The sequence below is a fragment of the Plodia interpunctella genome, chromosome 16 (assembly GCF_027563975.2).
Source record: "Plodia interpunctella isolate USDA-ARS_2022_Savannah chromosome 16, ilPloInte3.2, whole genome shotgun sequence".
Classification (NCBI taxonomy): domain Eukaryota; kingdom Metazoa; phylum Arthropoda; class Insecta; order Lepidoptera; family Pyralidae; genus Plodia; species Plodia interpunctella.
In genome coordinates this window covers 758,380-772,698 of record NC_071309.1, presented here as the reverse complement: position 1 = coordinate 772,698, position 14,319 = coordinate 758,380, and the positions used below count along the sequence as shown (strand labels likewise).

Genomic DNA, 14,319 nt, shown 5'->3' with positions numbered 1-14,319 from the left:
TTATATAGGCACCTACCTATAACTCAGTTTCGTATAATATAGGCAGATTGAAAAACAAAAACATTTTTTCTGGTATATAATGTTTATTACATAATTTACAATTTTAGTAAATGCTACCATATTGTATTAACTAAGCATTTAAACGAATTTAGTTCTTTTTATATATTTTCTAGGTAATTTTTACTAGTGCATTTTTCAGAACCAAAATCCTCACTAATCTATAAACAAACGTTTATGTGTAAATAAGGTATGTATATATATGTGAATCATCGTTCCTAACCACACACTAGTAAATATTACATTGTACATTGCTTGTTAAGCTAAATTAAAATGCAAACTTTATAAAGGCAAGGGCACTTGTTTGATTAGAGCAACTTTTAAAAAAGTTAATGATTAACCCTCTTATTCATAAAAAAGTTAAAACATAGTTAAAATGTTTTGTCCCTATTTCGTTCACCACAATATTAGACTATTGACAGAAAAACAAAACATTAATTATATATGAACAAGAGGGCAAGTTGTTAACATTAGCAATTTGTTCAGTAAAGGCTAATTTATTTGCGTTATTTTACATGATTAAACATGGAATTTCTTGTTTATCACACTATGAGGATTCTTTGATCTAGCGCTTAACTTACTATGGTTCATGCTTGTATGAGAATATAATTAAATATTCATCAAATGACGGAAAATCAATACAAAGTGTATTTGACATCCTCGCCACAAGAATGTTACTGACAATATTTTTTCTGAGCCAAATCTCATGACATACAATATTGGCTGTGTTGGAAGGCAGCACTGAGTTAAACGCCAGAATCAAACTACTTGGATTATGATGGTAATCTATTCCACCATTCATTCCAATTTGCAATTCTTTGTGATGCATCCAAAGTTGACCAATAAGGAGAAGGTATGTCAGGAGCCAGCCAATTGAAATCATCCAATTGGTCCCAGTTGTTCACAGTTCTATCTAGTGAAGACATATTGAAGTGCTTCTCCAAATCCTCATAGTACAAATTGTATGGAGCCGTCCTGATATCTGTACAGTCTTCCACGATACCTTTACTTGTCACATGCAAATATACATCGCATTTACTGGAGGTGTGCATACGCAGTTGTTGACATGCAGCTACTATCTTGCAATTAGTACATTTTTCAACAAAAACTGATGTCGTAACAGGCCCAGAGAGTATGACGCAATTCTCTAAATTAGTTAAGTGCAAAGTACCCATGACGCCTTTCAGCCCCACTGTACAGTTCTTGAGATTACGCAAGGCGACATCCCTTTGAAACAATTCATCATTTTCAAGCATCAAAACAGAATTTTCTTTAGAGTCAAGACCAAACAAATTTTTATCCCACTTATTGGTTCCTTTTTTCCCAGCGCAGTCAGTCTCATCAGCGTTCTGCTTATCACTGTGTGTGTTAGTTAGCTTCTTTCTAGTGAAACCAAACTTTTTGCGTGGTACATACCTTTCTTCTAGTTCATAACATTTTGTCTGCAAACTCTGTACTATTCCTAAATACTTGCGCATGTTAAACTCCTTTAGGAAGAAAGATGAGGTCACTACATGTTTCTGGAGGTCGTTGACTTCTCTCTTGATGTTATCAAAATGGGAGGGGAGCGCACAAGTTTCTAAAGTTGGAATTTGTGATAATAAGTCCTCAATATACTCCGATTTAACTCTAAAGGAGCCTGCAAAATAATCCTCATTCTCATTGCTAACATTAACCTCTTCCCTCGCTTTTTGGGCTTTCTGAAGTTTCTCTAATCTCTGTGCGTCTCGTTTGCTAAGCCTCTCTATAACACTACTTTTGTCATTCATTTTCCCCTTTTTAATAACTCATCAATTTTCTTACTAGTTTCAGAATTAAGATCAGCAGCTTCTTTTATGATTGATATGGTATCACGGGAGAATTTTCTAGTATCTGTATTTTTAGACCCCTTGTCAAACTGAAAAATGAAATTACTAAATTACTTTTGGAGAGATAACAAAAATGATGAAGTCATATTAATTTCCAAAAAAATATGGGCAAAATGGATCAAACCATGATGAGTTGAAAATGATTTTTAATAAATTGAAAACAATTGATGCCAACTTGAAAAAAACTTACAATTTAATCCCAACAGGACACACCATTGCAGCTTTTTTTTAAATGGGATGATGCATGCTGAGTTAGTTACAACACAATTATGAAATAATGTGCATGAGAAAGTAACTTTCTTATTGTTAATAATATCGGTTGAATAACCCAATTAGGCACAGTATTTCAAAATATGTCAACAAAATGACAACCCTAGACAGCGTTGCCAGACATCCCAATTTTGGCTGGACGTCTTGATTTTACTGATTGAGTAGAGATAGCACTGTCCCTTTGCAGTCAGAATCAATCACCATACATCAACATACATATGCATCAACATGCATGTATTGTAAATCTATAAAATAGCTAATTTAATTGTTCAATTAAATTCAACTAAGTATTGTTTTTTTAATGAAATTATACAAAGAAAACTATTTAACTGTTGTCTTTTCTATCATGTCCAGAAAGTGTTTGACTGAATAATACAACTCTTTTACCCATTCAGTATCAAAACCCTGCTTTGCCAAAAAAAAAACTGGCAACGCTGACCCTAGAACACCACTACATAAAAATAGTTTGGATAATGACCTCTTTAAGTAGCTCATCATCAGGTTTGACCACCTTGAACAATGCCCAACCGATGCCTCCGAAGGTCAGCACCCAAAACGAGGCCCTAATCGCTATACTCATCTCACCAAGTTTTTATATTTTTCCTTCGTTAGTCCACACTTTGTAGTCGAGCTCACGTGTTTTGAGTCCACCCAGTCTCTCACCGAGACTGTAATAACCGTCCAAGACCCAGTTGTGGTTTTTGAACATATACAGTCGAAATTCTGAAACAGGTAATATGAAAGAGAAATTATTGTATAAATAGATAATTCCTTCAATAAGGTATCCAAAAGTAAGTCCATATCTATTGATGGTTACATCGTTAAATCTTAACAAATAGGTACTAAATATAAAAAGCAAAAAACGTAATTCGAACATTTCAATATTACGAAAAGAAAGGAACCTTACCTCTATCGGTGTTGAGTTTGAAGTAAAGACCGTAGGACACAGCAATAGCACAAGTTTCTGCGATAAACACAGCTTTCAACGTACTTCCAATGATACGTTTTCGTGCAGGTACTGGTTTTTTTGTCAACATAATAAAGTGGGACAAAAGAAATATTTAATTTTGGTTGGGATTATTTGTAATAAAATATTCCCATGAGATTTATCATGAATAATGTCACGTCAAAGACAAGATAAATCACGTTTGTCACTCATTTCATTTCTTGATTGAACTAATGATACTAAGTCACCTTAAACCAAAGACAAAATCATACAGTCGCGGTTGCGAAATCCATGGAAATAGTAAGTAGGTATAACTGGACCGTGGATATGTCATTGAAAATGCTAGAGCTTATAAATAAAAAAAAATATTGTCAAATTCATGTACAAATCAAAATGTCATTACAAAATGTGGATGTCAGGGGCAATGGGGGCAAATGTAACTTCAGCTGTTGATTGTATTGTACCTGGGTAGTAGTATTTTTTAATTTAGTATACATTTTTTTAAATAGATAATGTCTGGAACGATAGAAAACCGAGGTGTTAAAAACGCCTGTCGCGTTTGTCTGCATACCATTTTTTCTGAGTTTGTTCTTTTAAAAACTGGTAATAACTGGCTGGAGCAATATGAGTACTGCTTTGGGTTAACAGTAAGTACTTATTACCCACATGATTTTACTTTACCCTTACCTATATAGTTTGACCTGATAAATAATAAAGAGTATGATGACCTGAAGTGAAGCGGATAGCCCAGGACCGACGGAGAAGGCGAAGCACTGTCGACGCTGTAGGAATGCTTCGGACACCAAGTTTTTTACAAGCCTAAATTGTATAGTGCTGCTGCGTAAAAGCCTCTCTTTTCTGCTTCTATAACTCTCGATCCAGTGCGGTTTTCCGCCATTTTACCAAGAAGTGATGACAAACAATAATAGTAGTACCTAGTAAAAAAAAAATATGTTTGTTGCACCTTCGTATAGTACTGGAAACAACTACGATTTTTTGACGTCAGCTTTCCTATGCACAGACGTCTCAGGAGACGTTCATGCTTAGGTCAGGACCTAAGCATGAAGTCATCTTACAAATGATAATTTGAATATCAATTGAAATTATATTGCAGCTTAATGAAAATGATGAACCTAGAAAATTATGTCTAAAATGTGCTGAATTTATGAAAGAATTTGTGAATTTCAAGAAAAAGTGCCATGATTCTCACCAGTATTGGAAGACCATCAGTGATATGGTGAGTTTTATTAATTCTATAAATTTTTTGACCAACCATGCAGTTCATATTTTCTTTCATAAATATGAATTTATAAATCCCAGTGGTAAAAACTGGGATTTAGAAATCTGTATTTATAAAAGAAAGGGATTAGAACTGAGTTTTATATTGTTTGCATTTGTTAGCCAAATCTATTTTCACCATTAACATGTGAGGTACTGAATGGCCCTTGTTATAACCATTTTATTTCTTCAGAAATGTTACTCAGAAGATCACAAAGTGAAAGAAGAATTTGATGAATCTTTAGTTAAGGAAGAGACAGTTGATCAGGAAAATATACCAGTAAAATCTGATGACATTGATCCAAATATAAATACAATAAATGTCCTCTTTGAAGACAATGTAAGTTATGAATATGATGAAACGATTGAGGACGAAACTGTAAATAATATTGTCCTTAGTAAAATTAAAAATTCTAAACAAAAAATAACAAGCAGTCGTAGGAAATATAATAGGAAATCTAAGAAAGATAAAGAAGAGACAGACTTGAAGTGTAACATACATCACTGTGGTAAGTTTTCTTTGTGTGGTTTGTTGGTGTCAAATTCATAGATTATTTCGATGAATTTAATAAACAGCTTATACCTCACTTTCACACTCTTATAAATTACTAGATGTTGCCCGAGGCTTCACTCCCTTGGGATTTTGAGACAAAATATAGCCTATAGCAATCTTGGATAATGTAGCTGTCTAATGGTGAAATGATTTTTGAAATCGGTTCAGTAGTTTCGGAGGTTACCCGCCTCAAACATACAAACTCACAAACGCTTACCTCTTTATAATAATAGTATAGATTATTGGGAATAAGCCTACTAATTCCAGCCCTTTTTTTTCTAGCTTGTGGTTATGTCCCACTGCTGGGCAACTATATTCTAGGCCTAATAAGAAAAAATATTATATATCTATAAGAGAGTTACAAGTTACAGAACTTGAGCCCTATGACAGATTTCAAATATTTATGAAAATAACACATCTGCATCTGTCGTCCTCATGTCGAATGTATCGGGTTGATCCTGCTGTCATAGGACTCAAGTTACATTTAACAAAATAGGTATAACATCCCTGTTTTATTTAAAGGTTTATGTGACTTTATTTCAACTGATTTAAAAGCAACAACTGAACATCTGAGAGACCATAGAGTAAAAAATGAATTTTCATGTAAAAATTGCAACTATGAGGGATACGATTTTAGTGATATGATCATCCATAGGTAAAGTATAGAATGTCTGTTATTTGTATTACAATTTTATTTTCGGTTGACAAGTTCACTGTGAGAAATACCTATCAAATTAAAATTAAAATCATTTATTCAGAAATTAGACCTTCACAGGCACTTTTTCCCGTCAATTTTTATATTTATAGTTATTTCTCACAAGCTACAAACTACTGGCATTTCGGAACGACCACTGCTGAGAAGAAATGCCGAAAGAAACTCATTTGAACAGTGTTTGTCCCTATCATGCCAGATTGGCTTGCCGTTATTGTTTCTAATCACATCAAATCTACTTTGTCACATCAAATTATAAACTACTGGCATTTTGGAACGACCACTGCTAATTAGCGAAATATCGAAAGAAACTCACATTATTGGTCCCTATCATGCCAGAAGGGCTTGCCATTATTGTTATAGTACCTATCATTACAGATACGAACACTTTCCCAAAGGAAACTATGTCATATGCTGTGAATGTAACAGAAGATTCTATTGCCTCAAACGACTTCAGTTTCACTACAGATCGGAGCACTTGGGCAAAGACGGGGGTTGGTGTCGATTGTGTGACATGACTTTCAAAAAGTATAAAACTTTGCGGAAACACAACATACTGAAACATGGAAATGTTAATAAATATATATGTGATCATTGCGGGAAAGAGTGAGTGGTTAATAACAGTTTTATTTTCTTTAATTTAGTACTGTCTGTCGTTTTTCTAGAAATCAAATATTTTAATTCGGGGTATTTCCTATTTAACTACAGTTTGGATGTGTATTTTAGTTACTCAATCTCGCAAAATAGCTAAATAACTTCCATTCATTAAATCGTATGTGAAAAATGTTATTTACGACAATCGCAATATTATGAACTAGATGTTGCCCGGGGCTTCGCTCCCGTGGGAATTTTGAGATAAAATATAGCCTATAGCAATCTTGGATAATATACCTTTCTAATGGTGAAATATTTTTTGAAATCGGTTCGGTAGTTTCTGAGATTACCCACCTCAAACATACAAACTCACAAACGCTTACCTCTTTATAATAATAGTATAGATGAATGAGAAATATGAGAATGTGATTTGTACGGAACCACACGCCAGCATTTATCTACTCATTCGCATCCTAGTATAGATAAGGACATAGAGATCCCGTGAGAAATTTGTTGGACTAATATGGTCGCAATCTAAAATAAAAATAAAAATGTCATCTTGACTTCTGGCTCCTTCCGTCTAGGCTGAATACTGAATACGTTTTTCACTCTCAACAAAATATAATAATCTTGTGCAATCTCGGCTGATGTTTTATTTCGCCGATTACTTTTCAAAATTTACTTTCAATACTATTGAAATTAACTTACACCAACTTTCTTGTCTTGATATTTTCATTCATCTTTCAGGTACCTATTTCGGAATGAACTAATAACCCACTTAAAAGAGGTGGCTGGCGTGACGACATATATATGCCACACCTGTGGCAGTGCGTTCAAACGAAACACGCATTTAACGGTAGGTGCTATACCTTTTTTAGCCTGTTTAAGTGAAAAGGCCTGCCCTTGCCAACAATGGGACTGTTGGGCAAAGGCAGGCGCTTTTGTCTTCCATAGATCGAGCCGCCGGTCACAATGTTTAAATATTGATAAGTTTAGGTTAATTGAAATTGGAAAGTCTGTGTGTTTTTAGATCTGACATGAACGTCAATAAATAACTATTTTTATTTATATCAAATCTTACATATTATAAAAATAGGTCCGCCTATCGCGTGTGTCTGTCTGAATTTCTGTGCGATCCTCTCCACATCTGTATTTCCCGAACGTTTTGAACGCCGCCGCGGGCTCTCATTAGTGTTTATTAAGTAAAGTTACTGTTACAATGTTAATTTTATATGTTTAAAATTTTAAAAGGGTTCTTTATTTAAAAAATCTGTCGGACACTAATGAAACGCTACACGCCGCGTTCAAACGCTCGTGAAATTCACCTACCTTCGCCTAAACCCTATTTATAGCGAAAAACGAAGCCAACACAAGATTGGCAAATCTTATGTTGGCTTCGTTTCGCTAGTAATAAATAAATATAACAATAATTAATAATTAACCTAGTATTTGTTATTTATTCGCGACGGGTATATGTGGATATATACGACGGATATATTCTATGCGAATTCTATGAACTCATTTAAGATGTTATTTTAGCTACACTTGAATACAGTCCACAAGAACGACTCGGTAAAGTGTGAGCATTGTGGCATAACCTACAAAAATAAATACCGTCTGCAACACCATCTCAAATTGGTGGCAAGAAAGAAAGACTGCGTCTGCAAAATATGTTCGAAAGCATTCTATCACCCGGTTCTTCTTAAAGAACACGAGTTTTTTCATACAGGAGAAAGGCCATTTCCATGTGATATTTGTGGGAAGAGATTGAAAAAGAAGAATGAGCTTAAGATTCACATAGAGCGCCACAGAGGCATCCGTCGGTTCAAATGTACTGAGTGTTCCAAAGATTTCGTAACTAATTCTCAATTGAGAGTCCATAGTGCGGTGCACACCGGTGTGCGACGGCATAAATGTCCGTATTGCGAACGCAGTTTTCACGAAAGGAAGTTGCTGGCGGCCCACTGTTTGTCCAAACACAATATAGAATACAATGTCGCTAAGAAATATTAGTGGCTGTTTAAATATACATGTTGTAAGTATAATTTCTTTTTTCATTGTCTGTTTGTGTGGTCATGCTTTAGAAGAGAGATACCTGTATAGCTTGTGTACGTTGAGTTGTTCAAATAAATCGTTCATTCATTCATATGACTTGTGGATATGGCGTGTAGTTTCGCCCTGGAATAGGCCTCTTCTCGTAGTTGTCGTACGAGGCGACTATAACACACATTGTCTAGAAAGGGTTGATGTCGGGAAGGCGGTCGATTGTAAAATCGCAGCCGAATCTATAAATTTTAGGACTTATTTTACGCTGAGCTTCGCTGCGTCATGTCCCCGAACGCACCCGGAATCATGCGGAGATGAGAGAGAGATGGCAAGTCTATTGGGTTTACCTTTCTTTTCTTTTCAGTAAAGTGGTCAACCAAAAACGAAGGATTGAGGTGATCCTCAACTCCTTACAAACTCTGGTAGGTTAATATTTTACCATCTCGATGGAAAAATGCCTAGCGTGTTGAAGAGAACACACCTGGCGTGTTTTCATTTTTTTTTTTAATAAAGCATAATAAATACATAATGAATGATTTTGTAGAATAGACGTGTACTGGTAGATGAAGTGATTTCCACGTATCTGAAAATTGGTAAGTACATCAACAGAATAAAACAAAGTATTTTCAAATATACTTAGTCTTTTTTCTATTTAATAGCAGTCAAATACATTTATCATAGAATTTCCGAGAAAAATATTTGTTCAGAAAAAAAATATTTGTTCCATTTTTCTGTGCTACTCTTCCACTAATTCTGTAACAATAATTATTTCATTTAAATAAAAATTATATTTATTGGTTCATGAAACGTAAACCACCTAAGAACTTAAGAAGATATGGATGGAGTGTGTCAAGGATAGTATGAACAGGAAAGGAGTGTCAATGGATATGGCAAATGACAGAACGAAATGGAAGGAACTTGCATACTGTGCCGACCCCACATGAGTGGGATAAGGCCAAGAAGAAGAAACCTAAAACACCTAGGCTAACACGTCATTGCGTTCACACGACCTTTTTTTACACCTTCTAGTTAGGAAACTATAAGCACTCGTACAGTGATGTCGCTTACCTGTGGTTGTTTCAGAACAGTCTTCTACGCATTCTTTGTAGTCAGTGTAGTATGTGATGGGTACCAAGTCGAAGCATTCCTTCTCCGATTTGCGATTCTGTAAGTGATATATTGTATTTATTTTCGGTGGTTACAGCGAAATTTATATTTTTATTATAAAGAGTTTGTTAGCTTGTATGTTTGAGGCGGGTAAACTGCGAAACTACCGAATTAAATTCAAAAATTCTTTCACCATTAGAAAGGTACATTATCCAAGATTTCTATAGGCTATGATTTATCTCGAAATTTCCATGGGAGCCAAGCCCCAGGCAACATCTAGTATTCCCATATTTCGCTTCAAATTCGTGAGTGGTAGTAAGTTATCAAAGTCACCCTGAACTCTCGGTAGCGGAAGGCCATGCCGGAGATGCGGCCGCCCGCACAGCGGCCGGCGCAGGGCTGCCACGCCGTCCACGCGCTCAGCGCGCTCTGGCACTGGGGGGGCAACGAAGGCTCGGTTGACTCCTCTGTTTCTACTTCATCGCTGGAACGTAAAAGCTGATGTTGGGTATTAAATCTATATAGCTTTATTTCAGACGGTTTACTCATTGTATCAATTCAAGTTCCAAAGTTAAACTCACTTCATGCCGTAAACGTGCCTTAAAACCCTGGATCACACCAGGTTTGGTCAGATGCATGCGAAATCGAGATAACATGCATAGAAGCCTAAAACTAGACCCAAATAATGAATCGCTTAAACTTACGTACAAAAGATATAGGAATTATCTATGCAATTTAGTAAAAAAATTAAAAAAATTATATGATAGTAATGAAATACGTAAAGCTGGCTCAAGCTCTAAAAAATTATGGGAAGCAATCAAAAGAGCAACCGATATGAATAAACATAATAATCAATCTGAAACCTTACTATCTGTTAAATCTACTCCTGCACAATCTGTGAATCATGTTAATGAGTACTTCTCTGGCATTGGGAAGACTCTTGCATTGCAAATCACTCCAAATTCTGCTTCTTCTAAGCCTTTATCTACCCCTTTTTCTTTCGTGTTAACCAACATCGACGACGACGATATAAGCGTTACTATAGATTCCTTGAGGACAGACGCTGCGCCAGGCTGGGATAATATTTCTTCAAAAATTCTTAAAATGTACAAAAAATATTTCACTTCTGCTATTGCTCACATCTGTAATTTATGTATTAACCAAGGCATTTTTCCCAGCTCTCTTAAAATTGCAGTAGTCCATCCAATACACAAATCTGGTGATAACGATGTTGTCGATAATTTTCGTCCTATTAGTATTCTAACTGCGCTTTCTAAAATACTGGAGCGTGTCATACACAAAGCCTTAATGGACTACCTTGAGCGTAATACCCTTTTATCCGCAAACCAATTTGGCTTCCGTTCGTGCAAATCAACTTCTCAAGCCGTCGAAACCGTTGTCAACAGTGTATCTAGGGCGCTAGATTCCAACCTAAAATGTATTGTTATGTTCTTAGACTTCAAAAAGGCCTTCGATACAGTGTCAATTCCATTACTCATAACCAAGTTGGAGAATGTGGGTATTAGAGGAGTACAGCTGGAACTACTTAAAGACTACTTAACTGATCGTACCCAACGCGTAAAGATAGGTTCGTTCTTTAGTTCAGATCTCAAAGTGTACTACGGAGTCCCGCAAGGAAGTATCTTGGGTCCATGTTTGTTCCTAGTCTACATGAACGAATTATGCAATCTTCTTCTTCAAAATGGTAGAGTGGTGTCATTCGCAGACGACACAGCACTCATTTTTACGGGAGTAACATGGACTGATACTTTCAAAGCAGCACAAATGGGCTTCAACCGAGTACAGGAATGGCTTCACGACAATTTTTTGACACTAAACGTCAGTAAAACCAACTACATTGCCTTTACTATAAGAAACGTAAATCGACCAAATCCTAGCGAACACTATCTGATTTCACATTGCAATGGGTCTTCTCAATGTTATGACAACTCCTGTAATTGTCCCAGACTGGAAAATAGAAGCTCGACTAAATATCTTGGCGTTACAATTGACCAACATCTTACTTTTGTCCCTCACATTACATTGCTGTCCAGTCGTATCAGGAAACTCATTTACGTGTTCAAAAAACTTCGTACTGTAGCAAGCGCAGAGGTATTGCGTATGACTTACTTGGCCTTATGTCAATCTATCATTGCATATTGCATCTCTTCATGGGGCGGTGCGGCTAAATCCCATCTTATCAAGGTCGAAAGAGCCCAGAGGGCTGTCCTGAAAGTCTGCACTTTCAAGCCATTTCTTTTTCCCACGACTGAGCTTTACAAACTTTGTGGAGTGCTTACAGTAAGACAGCTCTTTATACATGCCGTCGTAATTCAGCAACATACCCGACTCCCCTATATTCCTCAACCCTTGCTTAGACATAGTAGACTTCGGATCACTCTTCCCACAGTGCAAACTCAATTTATTAAAAGTTTCCTTTTCTATCTTGGACCTTTTCTATATAAAAAAATTCACGCACAGATACCCATTTATGAACTTAACAAATTTAACTGTAAAAAAGTGTTGTTTCAGTGGTTACAAGCACTCACCTATGACGAAACAGAGGATTTATTTGTTGTGGTTTCCTAATTTAAAACTATTGTTATTATATTATATACGTAGGATGTATCGTACACGTGTACACTCCACAATTTTTATCATAAAGTGTTTTCTGACTTTTATTTACATTTAGACCTGTTTGCATAGTCCTTAATTTCATGGGTGAGACCTGGTGGCCCGTAATACAGGTTCTTCGGATACCTAGCACGGGCACCAGTTCTCCACAATCTCCTTGTTAATTGTATTGTGCTTGTACATATAAATTATGTTATATTTAAGTTGTTTTTTGTGGAGAAAAATAAAGATATATATTATTATTATTATTATTATGTTTCTCCTCTTTTGGAATTCACGGCACTAAGTCCGGTCCTTTGAGAGGCTTGCGTGGGGATATGGATCCAACACGTAGAGGCCCTTTGGAGAGTTTTGATGTTGTGTAGGTCTCCCGCCAAAACCCTCTCGCGGATATATCAATAAAATGATATGACCATGAGCAGGTCTCGGCGGGAGTGTGAACTATTGCAGAATAATGGATAGAAGTACTGGTCTATAGAATGAAATTTGGATGAACTAAGAATGGGCTATTGCAAAGAGTTCGGTCACCTGCCATAATCATGATAACTGACTATTCAGTGGCAGGTGGTGACTCGCCGCTCACTGGATGGGCCCCTCAAATCAGTCGCCGCGATTGGCGACAAAGGGGCAACATTGGCGTGGGCGGCTAAGGGTGTAGAGAGGTGAGTCTGCGGGGCGCGAAATCATGGTGATCCAGTCAGACGCCCCCGGCGTTATGACATTTTACACTTCCACCCTTCGAGCATATAGCTCTCGCGACTCCACTCTGGCCGGCCGGTGAAGGCAAGCCAGAGGTAGGGGTCCTGTTACCTCTCGGTTTCCACTCCGACCTTGGGGAAGGAAGGCGGAGGTGAGGAACAGGGGCCTCCCCTGGGAGCACTCAGGTCCGTGGGGTCGCTACTCCCCAACAGCTCGCCACAAGCTGCCCTGCGGGCTTATTATTATTATTATTGTCGGTTTAGTCAGTCGCTCGTAATAAAATAATAACTAACATTAAATTAGTTTGATTAATATAATTTACGAAACGGTGGTGATAAATTAGATGGCTTGATGTCAAAAACGATATGCGTGCCAATGGTCTGAGAACTACGGATGCCATGACGGTCGGACCATGCGAAGTGGAGAAAAAATTGTAGAAAAGCGTACTTAGTCTTAACAGCTGAAGAGGCAGCCGATATAAACGAGATAGCAAGATAAGAAGCGGTGATGGTCAAATAAATTAATCTGTTCAATAAACTGTTGTGAGCATAGCATTAACCGCTTCCCCGTGGCCCGATGACGATCATTAGAAAATGAGCTTTAAGGTGTCCTTTGTAAACATATTTTACATTGACAAGATGAGGACTACTGAGTAGACTGCTCAGTAGTTCTCGTCTTTGAAACGGATCCACTGGTTGTTACTCGGACTCCTCACCTTTTAGGTGTGGTTTCTCTCCACCTAGGAACATCTTCTCGGTCAACGGACGATGGGACAACTTCATTTATATCTGTCAAAATATGGAGTTTTTACTTGATCAATATATAGACATCAAAATATATCATCAAAGTTTTAGTTAAATCTTGGATAGAAGTAGCGTCGTTTTCTATTAGAAACTTAATCTTACCGCCACCATCACCTTTTTCACCCTCAGTTGTGGTAGTCACGTCCAAGCATTTGGGTTTAGTGTAGGTTCGGATCAGAGTGAATCGGAGACGAGCGAACGGTTTCATCTTGTCTTGAGGCACGTTTGCGATGTTGGCTGACGATATAGGATGGTGCGGCAACGTCTCTTCGTTTGACGACTGAAAAGGATTTGAATAATGTTGTTTTCAGATGCCTTTTTATCTCTTTAGATTAACATCTTTCATTTTTATATATGAGCTAACTTCTTCTACTTAATTGCAATAAATAGTAACGAGCTACTTACTTCAAAATTCAGCCCACTGTCAGTCCCAGCGTCTAAAGGGTACAGGTTCAGGGTGACATTGGGCGCCCATTGATTGGTCCTCACATCGCAGAGCTCTAGATTGGAAACGCCCAGGAACCAATCAGGAGACGGCAGAAGCGCCGTGGCAATGGACACCACATGCTTCTCTGGGCTTACGCGGAAACTTGACACGGTTGTGGAAGATGTGTTGTGAGGGCCTGTGGCTCTGATTAGCGTTCGTACGTTTTGGCCCAGCTGGAAGCAATTTTGAATTTTAGAATACTTTCAAAGCAAGCAATATAGAATAAGATGGTTGCAGCAAGAATGCTGCATGCCCCTCTAACTGC

The 14,319-nt window shown here is 37.2% G+C and overlaps 3 protein-coding genes across 4 annotated transcripts in view; 1 reads left to right on the top strand and 2 right to left on the bottom strand.

Annotated features, from left to right (window-relative positions):
- Window positions 1-63: 63 nt before the first annotated feature.
- Window positions 64-2,918, bottom strand: Tbcc (Tubulin-binding cofactor C). Of its 2 annotated transcripts, XM_053756585.2 has the most exons (3): window positions 2,674-2,912; window positions 1,861-1,954; window positions 64-1,801 (listed from the first exon to the last, which is right to left on the bottom strand). In XM_053756585.2, the coding sequence occupies exons 1-3, from the start codon at window positions 2,773-2,775 to the stop codon at window positions 831-833; spliced, it is 1,167 nt and encodes a 388-aa protein (XP_053612560.1). In that variant the 5' UTR covers window positions 2,776-2,912; the 3' UTR covers window positions 64-830. The 2 variants fall into 2 exon arrangements, with proteins under 2 accessions (XP_053612560.1, XP_053612559.1); XM_053756584.1 differs by having other exon boundaries at window positions 64-1,954; window positions 2,781-2,918.
- Window positions 2,919-3,552: 634 nt separating this feature from the next.
- The window catches only part of Ced-12, a 24,928-nt gene continuing 14,161 nt past the window's right edge, over window positions 3,553-14,319 (top strand). Inside the window, exons 1-6 of the mRNA XM_053756550.2 lie at window positions 3,553-3,788; window positions 4,256-4,378; window positions 4,613-4,928; window positions 5,495-5,627; window positions 6,063-6,290; window positions 7,026-7,134. Of these exons, the coding sequence (XP_053612525.1) occupies window positions 7,089-7,134 (46 nt within the window). The 5' untranslated portion in view covers window positions 3,553-3,788; window positions 4,256-4,378; window positions 4,613-4,928; ... (1 more) ...; window positions 6,063-6,290; window positions 7,026-7,088. The remainder of the gene's footprint in view (window positions 3,789-4,255; window positions 4,379-4,612; window positions 4,929-5,494; window positions 5,628-6,062; window positions 6,291-7,025; window positions 7,135-14,319) is intronic.
- The window catches only part of LOC128676452 (spondin-2-like), an 8,605-nt gene continuing 3,219 nt past the window's right edge, over window positions 8,934-14,319 (bottom strand). The window contains exons 6-11 of the mRNA XM_053756576.2: window positions 13,973-14,227; window positions 13,670-13,847; window positions 13,480-13,552; window positions 9,765-9,915; window positions 9,393-9,489; window positions 8,934-9,077 (exon numbers count right to left, since the gene is read on the bottom strand). Coding sequence (XP_053612551.1) covers window positions 9,061-9,077; window positions 9,393-9,489; window positions 9,765-9,915; window positions 13,480-13,552; window positions 13,670-13,847; window positions 13,973-14,227 — 771 coding nt within the window. The 3' untranslated portion in view covers window positions 8,934-9,060. The remainder of the gene's footprint in view (window positions 9,078-9,392; window positions 9,490-9,764; window positions 9,916-13,479; window positions 13,553-13,669; window positions 13,848-13,972; window positions 14,228-14,319) is intronic.